A 17,004-nucleotide genomic window follows, 5' to 3' on the forward strand; every position below is an offset into this window, starting at 1 on the left:
GGTGTTTAGTTAATCATTTCCCAAAATGTGACTAGTTGTTGCTTTCATATGACAATGTTAAAGAACTGTCTACAACACCCGTCTGTCTCACTGTCACTTTATGCATGTTTTTTGCATTTGAAATGCTCAAAATGGCCTTTTATACCTTTTATGTGACTTATTTGTTTTATGTAACTTCTTTGTTTTATCGTTTTGATGCTGGTATGGAAACTGTCTGTGTTAGGTAGTAGAAAACAAGAGAGGGATTTCAATGGCAGAATAAACCTGAACTAGGTCATTTGTTGCAGATGAGATTTGTTAGAACTATCCAAGGAAAATGTCAGGAGACTCAGAATTAAGATTCACTGAACATTTATTTAAAATTTTAGTGATTGGAGACCAGAAAGTTGGGAAAACCAGCTTTGTCAAACGATATGTGAGAAATCAATTCTACGAGGAGTTGAAAGCGACTATAGGTGTGGATTTTTCTATGAAGGTGATCGATTGGGATAGTCACACACGGGTGAGATTACAGCTTTGGGATATAGCAGGTAAGTCGTATTACCTTGTTTAAACAAAATTATTTTAATAGAATTATGTAGATTACATTTGCTATTTTGATTTGTCATAATAGATCATCAATGCATAAAACTAATCATGTTAATGTGCATCATGAGAAAAATGGAATCAAGTCAAGTCACCTTTATTTATATAGCGAACATGAAAATAATACAACAAAGTTTGTTTCTAGAAGAAAATTGTGTCATCGTCCACCTTAAGTAAGGCAGATCAATAATATTGTTGAATATTAATTGTCCCCAACTAAGCAAGCCAAAAGCCAAGGAAACCGTGGCAAGGAACCAAAACTCCATTAGGTGACACAATGGAGAAAAAAAACCTTGGGAGAAACCAGGCTCAGTCGGGGGCCAGATCTCCTCTGGGCAACAAACGAACAGTGTATGATTATGATTCAGGCAGCATTACAGGTCAGAAGTCAGATTGGATCAGAACATTCAGAATATTTATCCAGTTCCATCTGGTTGGAAGTCGGAGCCATCACGCCAGTATGGAGACAAGTCTGTTTAAGATCAGTGCCGATGGCTGTCGTGTCGATGAGGAGTTCACAGGGCTGATGAGGCTGGCACTTCAGGGATGCGTTGTGGATGGGTCCAGGCGCAGGTCCACCATCTGACCTGGATACGGCCCAGATCCGGCTGACTTCAGTAAACCTCGGAATAAACAGAAAGACTAACATTAGCGTAGATGCCATTCTTCTTATGATGTAACGAGTACATCCGGTGTTATAGTAAGTGTCCCCGGTTCCAGCTGACCTAATCTATGCAGCCTAATAATCATTTAACTGATTTAAATAATAGAAATGTATAATGTTCTATATGAATGCCAGGTAAAAGAGATGCGTTTTTAGTCTAGATTTAAAGTATGTCTGCTTCCCGGACAATGTTAGGAAGACTGTTCCAGAGTTTAGGTGATAAATAGGAGAAGGATCTACTGCCTGCAGATGATTTTGATATTCTAGGTATTATCAACTGACCAGAATTTTGAGATTGCAGCAGAGCAATCTGGGGAGCAAAACCACTTAGAGCTTTGTAAGTAGTCAGCAATATTTTAAAATGTATACGATGTTTAATAGGAGCAGAATCAGGAGCAGAATAAGACAGAAATTAAACACTTGTAAAAAAAAAAAAAAAATTTGTGGCACAGTTTCACTTTCATATTCATTCATTTTACATTCATATTTATTGAGTAAAAAGCACCAGGCAACAATAACATGATATCCGAAATGCAAGTAAGCTGATCAGTGTCTGTTTTTCCATGAAACTGGAGAATTGGGACCATAATTTGCTTTTTTTTTTTTTTTTGCAGTTATTTATTTAGGTCAAGAGCGTGTGAGGGGACTGAACCGAGTGTACTTCAAGGGATCCAGTGGTGCATTTGTTGTGTATGACGTGACGAACGGGTCAACATTGGATGGAGCTCTGAACTGGAAACATGAACTTGATTGCCAAGTAATGTTGAAAAATGGCTGTCCAATCCCTACTGTTCTACTGGCCAATAAATGTGATGAGACTAAATTGTGCCAGAGGAATGCCTCGCTTTTGGAGAACATCTGCCAGGAGAAGGGTTTTATTGGATGGTTTCAGACATCAGCAAAGGTGACTGGATTTTTATCATGCTAGTTTCCATATATAGACTATACATTTAGGATAGGAAGCTGGGGTTCCCTTTTGAAGTGGAACTTTGAGGCAGCATCGAGTTGGTGGTATGGTGAACACGTGTACCAAGCACAGCAATTTTACTGGCTGATGGCAGTCTATGACATCACAAGCAGGGGGAGGTGGATTTGAAGGATAATTAGCCAACTACGCCACTCAGGGAGTTACACCCAGAGAATTTAGTGTCTCTAAAAGGACACGCAAGTTTGTTCACCAATAATCGCTCAGAGACATGGGTAACAATTCAACTTTATTAAGTTACACAATCACTTTAAAACAATCATTAAAATATATCAGGCCTCAGCCAAGCACAGCTCATCATAAGGGTTTGGCTCTAAGAAGGTCACAGGAACACCGGCTAACCCTTACCAGCAGGGTCAGGCTATCAGAGATTAGGCTGCCTATAGCAGAGAAATCATTCCTTTCACCAGTGCACGCAAACACACGCACTCACACCATACTCCACGGATGGACACGGCACACTGTGAACAACACACCACCACCACTTAGAAGGGAATAGAGCCGGCCTCCCTGCCTTTGGCACCCAGATCCTGCGACACAAGAACAGAGCAATCTTAATAAGAGTCACTAAAAATGCACACAGAATAATTAAAGCACTGAATTGCCCTATGTCGATTTAAATTAAACAACAAAACCCAAAATAAGAATTAACAAAGCTGGAGAAGAAATGTACAAGGCCTATTTGCCCTCAAATTACAAATCATAAATTAAACTAATAAATTAAACAAAAAGAGTTAAAGAAATGCAAAAGCAAGACAATGGATTTTAGTTTACAGAAAAATAAACCAAACTGATCAACAGTTTGCAGGAAAATACACTAAACTGGTTTCAACAGTTTACAGAAAAATAAACCAAACCGATCTCAATCAGTTTACAATAATTAAGCAGCAAAACAAAATACAAACTAGAAAAATCAAAAGAAAAATAATAAAGTTGCATTTAATAGGATAAACCAAATAGCCTAAGCCACACAAAATAAATGCACTGCAAAACAAACCCCAAAAAAAGATAAAGCTCTTTGCAAAATAGAAAACCAAATAATAAAAAAACAAACTATATTAGAATATGCAAAGGCAAAGAGCAGAGAGTATCACTGCTATTCAAATATGAATAAAGACAACTTAAACAAAACAAAAGAAAATAGAAAATGTAAAGCAAAATCAATACAAAACAAAACAGCAATGTTATCCGTGGACAGGACGTGAAACGCGCCCAACTAGCAGTAAGGATGGCTGAAGCGAAACAGTCGTTCCGAAGCTTTGCGAGATCCCGAAGCGCAGATGTGTCGAAACACTGATCCGAAGCGTGATTCGAAACACCCATGTCACGTGACTATGACCAAACGAAGCCTCGAAGTGTTTCACTTAGTGTTTCATCAGGTGTGGTCCGCCGAATCAGCGTTTGATTGACACGGTCGGGAACAGACCACACAATCGCACATCTGGATAAAAGTGAAATAAACGCATTTTGACCTCGTGGGTTTTTGTGAGAGGAGTTTGATTTTGAGATAGCGGATTTTTGGTGATATAGTGACATAGTGCGATTTGATTAGTTATAGGCAATTTAGACCTACATTTAAATTTACACAACACATTGACTGATAGGCTAGAGACAGACAGAGTATACATATAGTGACACATTAATAGATACATAGATATAAATATATATATAGACAGCTAGATTAATAGATAGATACATATATAGATAGATTACAGATACATATATAAATACATATATTATAGATAGATACATATATAGATAGATTATACATATATAAATACATATATTATAGATCGATACATATATAGATAGATTATAGATACATATATAAATACATATATTATAGATCGATACATATATAGATACATAGATTATAGATACATATCTAGATACATAGATCGATTCATATATAGATAGATAGATTTGGATAGATAGATAAAATGGAGGCTCCACAGAAGAGATGCCGTACATCAGTGGTGTGGGAGCATTTCCATTTAGAAACCCCAAATAAAGTGAGATGTGTGTATTGTGATCGGCAGCTAGCCTACTGCAACAATACATCATCCATGATGCGCCATTTGACAAGCAACAAGTGTCCCTTGTGAGAGGATTTTTTCAAAGGCTGGAGAAATTATCTGTAAAAAAAGAAGTAGGCTAAGTCCTTCCACAGCAGATAAATTAATATTTTTGAATAAAAATCTCTAAAAAAGTGAGACATTGTGGCTTGATTTCTTTTATTAATATTCATTTTTCATGACCAAAATAACATTATGCACAGTGAGGAGCCTATAGGTTACAAGCTTCACATATTAGAACATTATAATAATAAAAAAACAACACATTTTTTTAATGGCTCGTCAAGGTTGTTTCAGATCAACACCTGCAAGTGACCACTAGGTGTCACCGTTGAGACGGGTGTCGGATTGATTCGAAGCCTCGAAACAATATGGCACATTTGGTTCAACTGTTTCATTGTTTCACGAGGCCTCGATTTTGCCATCACTAACTAGCAGTCGCACCAGCAGTGCGAGATCTGCATGAGAAACAAATCCGTTGATTTGAACCATACGAGAGGGAATGGCGATCAAGAAATCAGCTTACGCTCTCCAACGTTTTAGGGAGAGCACCAATGACGAATATGATGCGTGCATACTCAGGAGCGCACACACCCAACAACGGCAGTCACAGCAATAGTGCGAGACCCACACGAGGAAACGGAACAGCTGACTCGCACTTTACGAGAGGAAATGGCAATCAAGCAATCAAGTGCTTACTCTCTAATGTCCACACCTGATGCCGGAAGCAGCCACAGTACTGTTTGCGGCGCGTCATTTGTCGACGTCACTACTCAAACTGAGGGAATTCACATCTCGCTATCTTTCGTTTATCTAACTCCCCATTATTAATGGGTTCTGAAGTAGAAGTTTCACTCTTGTTTGGATAGGTGCTCTACTTAAACTAACTGCTGGCTATACTGTAGCAGTTATGAGCTGCTCTCCCCCAATGACATTGGGGTTTTAAGTAGGGCCTGAGCTCCCCTGCGGCTACTTTTGGGTTAGAGCCTGGGTAGGAGTTACTGGGCACATTGCATTATGCCCTTCCTATTTGGCAAAGCACAGAAGTAGGCTTCCTTCTCAGAGGAGCAGCAGCTCTAAGCAGCCTTGCTTGCTAAATTTGTGATAGCTGCTTAAGTACCCTTAGGGTAGAGCATGGTGAATGAACCATGCTTTATTTACCTCCTTCCCCAACTATTGTTGGGTTCTGAAGCAGGAATATGGATCCCCTTTGGTTAGGTTTTAGACCATGGTGACAGTACTAATGAGTAGAGGTGGTTCACCCTTTGGCATCCTTCCTTGTTATCTGTCATATAATTTAGGTTGTGTGCCTTTTCACATACTGCACGCAGACACGAAAGGTGAGGATCCAAATGCAGTATTTATTGAAGGGCAATCCAAAGACGTAATCCAGAAACAGGCAAAAGATCATACACACAGGCAATCAATCGAAACAATAACAACAGGGGAATAAACACAGACAAAAGTAGGGATGGCTGACGCGAAACAGTCGTTCCGAAGCTTTGCGAGATCCCGAAGCGCAGATGTTTCGAAACACTGATCCGAAGCGTGATTCAAAACACCCATGTCACGTGACTATGGCCAAACGAAGCCTCGAAGTGTTTCACTAAGTGTTTCATCAGGTGTGGTCCGCCGAATCAGCGTTTGATTGACAGGGTCGGGAACAGACCACACAATCGCACATCTGTATAAAAGTGAAATCAACGCATATTGACCTCCTGGGTTTTTGTGAGAGGAGTTTGATTTTGAGATAGCGGATTTTTGGTGATATATAGTGACATAGTGTGATTTGGTTATAGGCTATTTAGGCTTACATTTAAATTTACACAACACATTGACTGATAGGCTAGAGACAGACAGAGTATACATATAGTGACACATTAATAGATACATAGATATAAATATATAGACAGCTAGATTAATAGATATATACATATATAGATTATAGATCATACATATACAAATACATAGATTATAGATAGCTACATATATAGATTATATAGACAGCTAGATTAATAGATATATACATATATAGATTATAGATCATACATATACAAATACATAGATTATAGATAGCTACATATATAGATTATATCTAGATACATATCTAGATACATAGATAGATTCATATAGATAGATACATAGATAGATTTGGATAGGCTAGATAAATAAAATGGAGGCTCCCCAGAAGAGATGCCGTACATCTGTGGTGTGGGTGCATTTCCATTTAGAAACCCCAAATAAAGTGAGATGTGTGTATTGTGATATTGTGTCAACATCAGACCCATCATCATCATCATCATCATCATCATCATCACCATCACCATCACCATCACCATCACCATCAAAACCAGTAGAAACACAGGACATATTTGCGTATTTGCAAATGCGTATTTGCCCAGAACTCATGATCCACTAACTTACTGGAAAGAGAGAGCAGTAATCTTTCCTCATTTGTATGTCCTAGCTAAAAAATATATTTGCATGCCAGCAACAAGACAGTGTCCCTTGTGAGAGGATTTTTTCAAAGGCTGGAGAAATTATTTGTAAAAAAAGAAGTAGGCTAAGTCCTTCCACAGCAGAGAAATTAATATTTTGGAATAAAAATCTCTAAAAAAGTGAGACATTGTGGCTTGATTTCTTTTATTAATATTCATTTTGCAGGACCAGAATAACATTATGCACAGTGAGGAGCCTATAGGTTACAAGCTTCACATATTAGAAAAATACAATAATAAAAAAACAACAAATTTTTTTAATGGCTCGCCAAGGTTGTTTCAGATCAACACCTGCAAGTGACCACTAGGTGTCACCGTTGAGATGGGTGTCGGATTGATTCGAAGCCTCGAAACAATATGGCCCATTTGGTTCATCCGTTTCATTGCTTCACGAAGCCTCGATCTGCCCACCACTAGACAAAAGGGTATTCCAGAATAACAGACAGGAAGTAAAAAAAAAAAAAAAGACATGAAACAAGGAAACGCTCAGAATTGTAGAGTGACATACGGCAAGAATTAGCAATGTATGACTGACCAGGCTTTTATAGACAGAGTGAACAAGACTAATGAGCAACAGCTGAAGGCAACGAGTGCTAATGAGCCTGGGCAAAGGATGATGGGAAAAGAAGTCCAAAACTGAGTGGCAGTTGTCTGGGGTGGAGTGCCCTCTAGTGAACAACCAGGGCACTCCAGCTGGTGACCGTGACACCTTTATTCAAGGCAGGTTTCAGCTGTTCTTCCCCAGTTATATTGGGGTTTTGAAGTAGAACCTTAACTCCCCTGCAGTTTCCTGGGGGTTAGAGTCTGGGTAACAGGGGTAGTGGGCACACTGTATAATGCCCTGCTCTCACTCTCCCTCCTTTGTTGAACAGGAATAAGGACTAGGTTCCCCCTTGGAAGGGCAGAAATAGTGAAGGTTGTGGCCTGGAAGGCTAAGTTTTTAGCATTTGGCAGGCTTCCTTACCTAATCTGCTCTTAAGATACAGGGTGGACAGAACTACAATGGGCAACTCACAAGATTCCCCCTGTTTTGTTTATCTCTGTTTCAAATTAATATTGTGGCTTGAAGTAGGGATATTGTTACCCTTTTGAAAGTGTGCTCTACTATGGTCCACAATGCTAATACATAGAGAAAGTCCACTTGTGATGCTTCCCTGCTTGTTAGCTGTCACATATGGTCTGGTGTCAAAAGAAAGAAAGAAAAAAACGAGGCGCTAGCTGTAGTGGATCTTAGGTAGAGTACTTTTACTCAAGGCAGGGTTCGAGCTGCTCTCCCCCAGTTATATTGGGGTCTTAAAGTAGGGCTCAAGCTCCCCTGCAGCTTTCTTGGGGCCTAGAGTCTGGGTAATGAGAATGAATGGGCATACTGCATAATGCATTGCATTGCTTCCCTGAGTAGGACTAAGGATTAGTCTCTCTCTTGGAGAGGCAGAAGTAGTAAATAGTCTGAAGGACTAATTACTAAGGGTTTGAGCACTTAAGCAAAAACATGAACTGCCCTCAAGATACCCGTGAGGTAGAACAGGAAGGATAGAATTGTGATAGGTATTCACGAAACTCCGCACTCTGATCAGATGAGTGTATGGAGTCTCCTAGTGGTTCCTGGATAGTTTCTTTGCTCAAATAGGGTTAATCACTCTTTCCGTATGACTTTAAGGTGAATAAGTAGAGCTTAAGCTCCCCTGCAGTTTCCCTAGAGGTTGAGTTGCAATGGCAAGAGTTTTGGCATTTATTTTATGCCACTCTCTCCTCTGATGAAAGTGGAGGTTATATTCTCCCCCTTTGAAGTAGTGGTACATTGAAGCTTGTAGTTGATTTACTCCCTTTGATAAGCTACTCCATAAGAGCTTTGTCTAAGTATTGACATAGCATGCACGTTACTAGAGCTTTTGACATCATAGACTGCTGTAAACCAATAAAATTGGAGTGTTTAGTACACGTGCTCAGACACCAGTGACGCTGAGGGCATCCCCGTAGTGTCAGCTCCATGACGCAGCGTCTCTTTCCCCTTCTCAGGGAATTCAGGGTTGCAGTCGTAACCTGAGATGTTTTTCAACCTTCACGGAACCAGGGTTTTCTCATACAACATAATTCACATAATTGCAACAATTTGTATTTATTTATTGGAATGTCATAAAACTCAATTTGATAAATTTTCATTTTTTAACTAATATATATATATATATATATACACACACACATACACACACACACACACACACACACACACACACACACACACACACACACACACACACACACTGATGAGCCAATACAAAATATGATCCAAAATACACAATTATGTCACTACTTGTCCACCTAGATTTAAAATTAAATAAAAATAAAAGTTTTGTGTTTTGTCTGTTGTGTTTGTTTTAGGAGAATATCAATGTGGATGAAGCTGCTAAATTCCTCGTGAAGCACATTCTCAAGACCAATGAGGAGTCAATGAAAGAAGAGCAGACCATGCAGATAAACCTGAAACAGCAGACAAAGACCAATTCTGCCTGCTGCTGATTTTATAGTCCAACTCTAGTATACCATTCTTTCTGTATATCATTTAGAAATTTGTATTTTATATGTATTTTTATTTTATTTTCAATGATTAATACTCGTCTGAACAATTTTGGGGCCATGAACGAGTACCATGATGAGTATCTAATAAATACCCCTGTGGCGATGCGTCTCATTTTCACTGCTAATCCGCTACATGCTTACTGGTTATTAAATACATTAGCAGGGAAGGAAACTAACTGAGATCCGCTGTACACACTTACGCTGTACGCCTAAAACATTTCATCAAGTGAACAGAAATACTGTCAAGATGCCAGATTCATTATGTTTCTCTCTTCAGAAATGACTGTGCACAGGGACATGGCCTATATTTTGTCATAACTGTTAATTTGTTTATTTGGAAAATAGCAACAGGAGAGAATGGGTTTGAAAAAAGAGAAAAAAAAAAAATCTAAATAAGTTGATGAAAAATAAAAGTATCTTCAGGGTAAAATTCATCAGGGCGTAGAGGCTCTCTGTTGTCCCATCAAGCGTAAATGCCTCAGAATGTAGTCAGATCGCATACTAATAAATCTATCTGTGATCTTAAAGCTCTTTTTACATTATTTGACAAATAAATCTTAATTTCCATTTCAGAGCATCATTTTCAGACATTTCTGCAAACTTAATTGAGAAGTTAGAAAACAGACTCTAATATAGGCCAATGCCCTGCCCTATTTATCCAGTTTATTAAATAATCAAATACATAAAATGTAGAAGTGAAATATCCCTCATACAATGATTATTTATCCAGGTCAAGCGAGCGATCAAACACAAAAAGGGAGCTTCCATACACAACGGCTGATGTCACAGAAATAGGAAACAGTTCCGAGCATGACCCATTTTTGCTGTGCATTTTTGAGGGAATGTTAAGAACTCTGGCTTTCTGATACTCCCCCTAGAGATCTGTACTATATTGAGCAAACAATACTGTGTTCAAGCCTCCACACCAGCCTGGACTGACTGTAGGCATCAGCTGCCAGCATATTCTGAATTCTGTGGATGGAAGAGCGGGTTTGAATGTGTTTATGTGCTCGTATCATCAAGTAGTACAGGTCTGATGGTGCGCAGTGCGTTGTGTTCCCCCAGAGGCACGAGAAATGTTCCCATCTAGGCCCTAAGCGCTTCCCATCTGTTAGCGCTGCCAGACAGGTTGTACAGGTGTAGCGCGTTTACATTTTCTGGCAGATTTCCATGTGAGTATTGTGAGCAAACGAGAAGGCACTGTTGCATCACTGTGTTTTGATAAAGATGAGTTGTGATTCTTTGAAAAATTCAGTAGAAAGTGGATTATTTATTAATTGACTCATTACTGTGCTGGTCTCGCTCTGGTCTCTCTCATTATTGTGCTGGTCTCGCTCTGGTCTCTCTCATTACTGTGCTGGTCTCGTTCTGGTCTCTCTCATTACTGTACTGGTCTCATTCTGGTCTCTCTCATTACTGTGCTGGTCTCATTCTTGTCTGACTCGTTACTGTGTTGGTCTCGTTCTGGTCTCTCTCATTACTGTGCTGGTCTCGTTCTAGTCTCTCACATTACTGTGCTGGTCTCGTTCTGGTCTGACTCATTACTGTGCTGGACTCGTTCTGGTCTCTCACATTACTGTGCTGGTCTCGTTCTGGTTTCTCTCATTACTGTGCTGGTCTCGTTCTAGTCTCTCACATTACTGTGCTGGTCTCGTTCTGGTTTCTCTCATTACTGTGCTGGTCTCGTTCTGGTCGCTCTCATTACTGTGCTAATCTGGTTCTGGTCTCTCTCATTACTGTGCTGGTCTCATTCTTGTCTGACTCATTACTGTGCTGGTCTCGTTCTGGTCTCTCTCATTGCTGTGCTGGTCTCGTTCTGGTCTCTCTCATTACTGTGCTGGTCTCGTTCTGGTCTCTTTCATTACTGTGCTGGTCTCGTTCTGGTCTCTTTCATTACTGTGCTGGTCTCGTTCTGGTCTCTCTCATTGCTGTGCTGGTCTCTTTCATTACTGTGCTGGTCTCGTTCTGGTCTCTCTCATTACTCTGCTGGTCTCATTCTGGTCTCTCTCATTACTGTGCTGGTCTCGTTCTGGTCTCTCTCATTACTGTGCTGGTCTCATTCTGGTCTCTCTCATTACTGTGCTGGTCTCATTCTGGTCTCTCTCATTACTGTGCTGGTCTCGCTCTGGTCTCTCTCATTACTGTGCTGGTCTCATTCTTGTCTGACTCATTACTGTGCTGGTCTCGTTCTGGTCTCTCTCATTACTGTGCTGGTCTCGTTCTGGTCTGACTCATTACTGTGCTGGTCTCGTTCTGGTCTCTCTCATTACTGTGCTGGTCTCGTTCTGGTCTCTCTCATTACTGTGCTGGTCTCGTTCTGGTCTCTCACATTACTGTGCTGGTCTCGTTCTGGTTTCTCTCATTACTGTGCTGGTCTCGTTCTGGTTTCTCTCATTACTGTGCTGGTCTCGTTCTGGTCGCTCTCATTACTGTGTTGGTCTCATTCTGGTCTCTCTAATTACTGTGCTGGTCTCGCTCTGGTCTCTCTCATTACTGTGCTGGTCTCATTCTTGTCTGACTCATTACTGTGCTGGTCTCGTTCTGGTCTCTCTCATTACTGTGCTGGTCTCGTTCTGGTCTCTCTCATTACTGTGCTGGTCTCGTTCTGGTCTCTCTCATTACTGTGCTGGTCTCGTTCTGGTCTCTCTCATTACTGTGCTGGTCTCGTTCTGGTCTCTCTCATTGCTGTGCTGGTCTCGTTCTGGTCTCTTTCATTACTGTGCTGGTCTCGTTCTGGTCTCTCTCATTACTGTGCTGGTCTCGTTCTGGTCTCTCTCATTACTGTGCTGGTCTCGTTCTGGTCTCTCTCATTACTGTGCTGGTCTCGTTCTGGTCTCTCTCATTGCTGTGCTGGTCTCGTTCTGGTCTCTTTCATTACTGTGTTGGTCTCGTTCTGGTCTCTCTCATTACTGTGCTGGACTCGTTCTGGTCTCTCACATTACTGTGCTGGTCTCGTTCTGGTTTCTCTCATTTACTGTGCTGGTCTCGTTCTAGTCTCTCACATTACTGTGCTGGTCTCGTTCTGGTTTCTCTCATTACTGTGCTGGTCTCGTTCTGGTCGCTCTCATTACTGTGCTGGTCTCATTCTTGTCTGACTCATTACTGTGCTGGTCTCGTTCTGGTCTCTCTCATTACTGTGCTAATCTGGTTCTGGTCTCTCTCATTACTGTGCTGGTCTCATTCTTGTCTGACTCATTACTGTGCTGGTCTCGTTCTGGTCTCTCTCATTACTGTGCTGGTCTCGTTCTGGTCTCTCTCATTACTGTGCTGGTCTCGTTCTGGTCTCTCTCATTGCTGTGCTGGTCTCGTTCTGGTCTCTTTCATTACTGTGCTGGTCTCGTTCTGGTCTGACTCATTTCTGTGCTGGTCTCGTTCTGGTCTCTCTCATTACTGTGCTGGTCTCGTTCTGGTCTCTTTCATTACTGTGCTGGTCTCATTCTGGTCTCTCTCATTACTGTGCTGGTCTCGCTCTGGTCTGACTCATTACTGTGCTGGTCTCGTTCTGGTCTGACTCATTACTGTGCTGGTCTCGTTCTGGACTCTCTCATTACTGTGCTGGTCTCGTTCTGGTCTGACTCATTACTGTGCTGGTCTCGTTCTGGTCTCTCTCATTACTGTGCTGGTCTCGTTCTGGACTCTCTCATTTACTGTGCTGGTCTCGTTCTGGTCTCTTTCATTACTGTGCTGGTCTCGTTCTGGTCTCTCTCATTACTGTTCTGGTCTCGTTCTGATCTCTTTCATTACTGTGCTGGTCTCATTCTGGTCTCTTTCATTACTGTGCTGGTCTCGTTCTGGTCTGACTCATTACTGTGCTGGTCTCGTTCTGGTCTCTTTCATTACTGTGCTGGTCTCGTTCTGGTCTCTCTCATTACTGTTCTGGTCTCGTTCTGATCTCTTTCATTACTGTGCTGGTCTCATTCTGGTCTCTTTCATTACTGTGCTGGTCTCGTTCTGGTCTGACTCATTACTGTGCTGGTCTCGTTCTGGTCTCTTTCATTACTGTGCTGGTCTCGTTCTGGTCTGACTCATTACTTTGCTGGTCTCGTTCTGGTCTGACTCATTACTGTGCTGGTCTCGTTCTGGTCTCTCTCATTACTGTGCTGGTCTCGTTCTGGTCTCTTTCATTACTGTGCTGGTCTCGTTCTGGTCTCTCTCATTACTGTGCTGGTCTCGTTCTGGTCTGACTCATTACTGTGCTGGTCTCGTTCTGGTCTAACTCATTACTGTGCTGGTCTCGTTCTGGTCTGACTCATTACTGTGCTGGTCTCGTTCTGGTCTGACTCATTACTGTGCTGGTCTCGTTCTGGTCTGACTCATTACTGTGCTGGTCTCGTTCTGGTCTGACTCATTACTGTGCTGGTCTCGTTCTGGTCTGACTCATTACTGTGCTGGTCTCGTTCTGGTCTGACTCATTACTGTGCTGGTCTCGTTCTGGTCTCTTTCATTACTGTGCTGGTCTCGTTCTGGTCTCTTTCATTACTGTACTGGTCTCGTTCTGGTCTGACTCATTACTGTGCTGGTCTCGTTCTGGACTCTCTCATTACTGTGCTGGTCTCGTTCTGGTCTGACTCATTACTGTGCTGGTCTCGTTCTGGACTCTCTCATTACTGTGCTGGTCTCGTTCTGGTCTGACTCATTACTGTGCTGGTCTCGTTCTGGACTCTCTCATTACTGTGCTGGTCTCGTTCTGGTCTGACTCATTACTGTGCTGGTCTCGTTCTGGACTCTCTCATTACTGTGCTGGTCTCGTTCTGGACTCTCTCATTACTGTGCTGGTCTCGTTCTGGTCTCTCTCATTATTGTCGTGGTCTTATTCTGAGTCAATTATGTGAACGCTGAGCCTGAAGGCAGGTTTTTGCTGACATGGTGTGTATAGGAGGGCAGATATTTTTACTCTCCCATCTGTTCCGCACTGTCCCGTAGTTTTACTTTGTAGCGTCCTTGGTGTGCGTCTAGGGATCTGTTCTACATACCACTTATTTGAGCCCCTCCGCTGCAGTTGTTTACAAATATTGTGGAGTGAATACATCTGTCCTGATAGAGCAGTCTTTATAATTAATCTCAGCACATAAAATTTTTAAGATTTTCTTTGGTACTTTGTATCAAATGTGACTGATTCATGTAGCTTGAAATGTTCTGCTCTGATGGATGCACATGCATTAAAACTGTTTCTGATTGCATTTGAATTGGATATTTTGCTAAGAGGAAAAACAGAAAGCAGCCTGTGTCCTACTTCAGACCTAGTTTCAGAGGCAGAGTGAAGGATTATCTGTAGGAAATACTAAAATAATAAGCACAAAAATATTACATGTATAATATATTTCAAAAACTTTAGAATTCTACTCTCTTAAAGGTACACGTTTATTTCATTTTGATTAGCATTAATGTCAGCCAATGACACATTTCTCATATGGCTTAGGTTGCTTTGCCTAATCTGAGACAAAGAGCAATTTATCCACTTAGCATACAGTTTGGATTTGCGGTATATGATTCTGTTCTGGGCGAGAACTCCCGCACATCTATGCAGCCTAGCATGGAAAAGAGCAGGGAGAGCAGTAATAACCCCCCTTAGGGGAAACAGAACAGAACCAACATAAATGTATTGCCGATATCATTAATGTTCAATAATTGAATGTAACAACATAATTCAAGAAAACTGAGTGTGAATCGAAGAGGAATTTCAGAAGGCCAAGTCCTGACTGAACGAGAGGAGCTGGGGATGGAGGAGGGTATTAGCTCCTAAACAATGCAATAAAGCTGCTGATAATTCTGAATGGACCTTATATAGGGATGCTGTGATGGCATCGTATCCCTATTGGTAGACGTGGATCAGCTGATGTGAGTTTGACTGACGTGACCTGCCCAGAACTTGATTTATTTGCATTTTATAAATGGACCTGAGCTAAAATAGTATTTTTATTAACTAAAATTAACAAAGATTAATAAATACTGTAACAATTGTATTGCAGCTAGTTAATGTTAGTTAATCAATTAAACAAACTAATGGATCCGGATTGCAAAGTGTTATCAGAATTTGCTAGAAATTGCTTGCATGGTAATATACACACACACACACACACACACACTTTACATGGTTTATATACATTCTACATGATACATGTTAGAGACTTTCTAATGTAACCATGAAAACTGTCTGGCTAAAAATCAATGAATTATTAAATAAAGCCCAAACTGGTAGTTGTGGGGTAAAGTGTGTCAGTGAAAACTACAAATCCAAATTTAAATACTATTGTATTGGTCTCATTGTCAGTACTCCATCCGAAATGTCAAAGAAATTTAGGGGCAAATTAATTTCTGAATATTAAACCCTTTCCGGTCTTTTTCGGATCATATATCGGATCATAAATCATTTACTACATATTCCCATCAACTTTCCCCTGGACACAAGACAGCTTACCCCTAACAAACTGTGTCAAGGGACACAAAAGGCATGCATTTGTGTCTGGTGGGTAAAGCGGCAGCTCCATGTGTGAGAGCAGATGGCCCTCATGGAGAAGCGGATGATGACTTTGCTGACGTATAGGAGACTGAGAATCGCACAAGGAGGGATGCTGGACAGAAGAGAATCCACAGGATGCATGAAGAGCTGCGCTGAAAATTATTCTACTGCAAACCAACAAGACCTTTCAGCACTTCAGTTGTATTTTTGTGCTTGATAAGCCATTACATGTAGCCTATAGTTGGGGTTGACATTAAAATATGGGATTTTCATAAGCAAAAAGAAGTATTAGGGTTTAAAATGTTTTTTTAAAAGATTAAATTTTTTTCTTCTTCAAATTTCATAATGCTATGCTGATAATGTATTTTGATAATACTTACCTTGAAAATATGCAAAATAATTTTCACTACTGCACAAAGAAAAGAAAAAAACATTACAGAATATCGCTGATGATGCTATAAATAAGTAATTGTCTTTTTGGATATAGTGATTGTTTTCGTTTCATTTAAAATCCAGCATATGAGGTACCTAGTCTGAACCTCATCTTTGGCAATGTTAATTTGGGCATCTAAGAATGATTATGGCACCATCTAGTGGGTGAAACACATGCTTGCCCTTTAATTCAGTGCTTTCAGGAAGTCCAGAAATATATAGTAAAAACTCACATGAGATTAGTTTGAAGCTATTATAAAGAACTGCATGATTAATCGTTAAAGATCGGGATCTCGATTCAGCTGTCCATTAACCTTTAAGGTATGAAACAGCTTCACAAACAGTCTTTTCAACATCACAGAATAGTTATTTCTGTTACAAATATTAAAATGATCACAGAACTACTGGAATAAAAGTTTATAGTTCGGATATAAACACTCTGTGACTATATGTCTATGAAATCGATCAAAGGAGCAAATTCTTTTGAAATTTGGTGCTTCAAATAATTGTATCAATTACATTGTTATAAATGACTTAAAAATGTATTTGTCATTGAATCATTCATTAAAGAGATTTGTTTAAAAACTATGATTCATCCAGTAATGAAACAGGTCAAGTATTTATGAACGAGTCATTGAATCAGTCATTCAAACCATTTTGTTTTATAATTCATTATTAATTAAACATTTTAAATAGACTGTAGCAATTTTGTCAGAACCTCTAGTAAA

The 17,004-nt window shown here is 40.3% G+C and overlaps 1 protein-coding gene across 1 annotated transcript; it reads left to right on the forward strand.

The window, feature by feature from the left end:
• Positions 1-316: 316 nt before the first annotated feature.
• Positions 317-10,760, forward strand: rab32b (RAB32b, member RAS oncogene family; the record flags this gene model as incomplete). The annotated part of the gene is made up of 3 exons (XM_082142990.1): positions 317-530; positions 1,876-2,153; positions 9,187-10,760. The coding sequence occupies 3 exons, from the start codon at positions 317-319 to the stop codon at positions 9,322-9,324; spliced, it is 630 nt and encodes a 209-aa protein (XP_081999116.1). The 3' UTR covers positions 9,325-10,760.
• Between the last annotated feature and the right edge of the window lie 6,244 nt (positions 10,761-17,004).

The sequence above is a fragment of the Leuciscus leuciscus genome (assembly GCF_965113295.1).
Source record: "Leuciscus leuciscus genome assembly, chromosome: 17".
Lineage (NCBI taxonomy): Eukaryota > Metazoa > Chordata > Actinopteri > Cypriniformes > Leuciscidae > Leuciscus > Leuciscus leuciscus.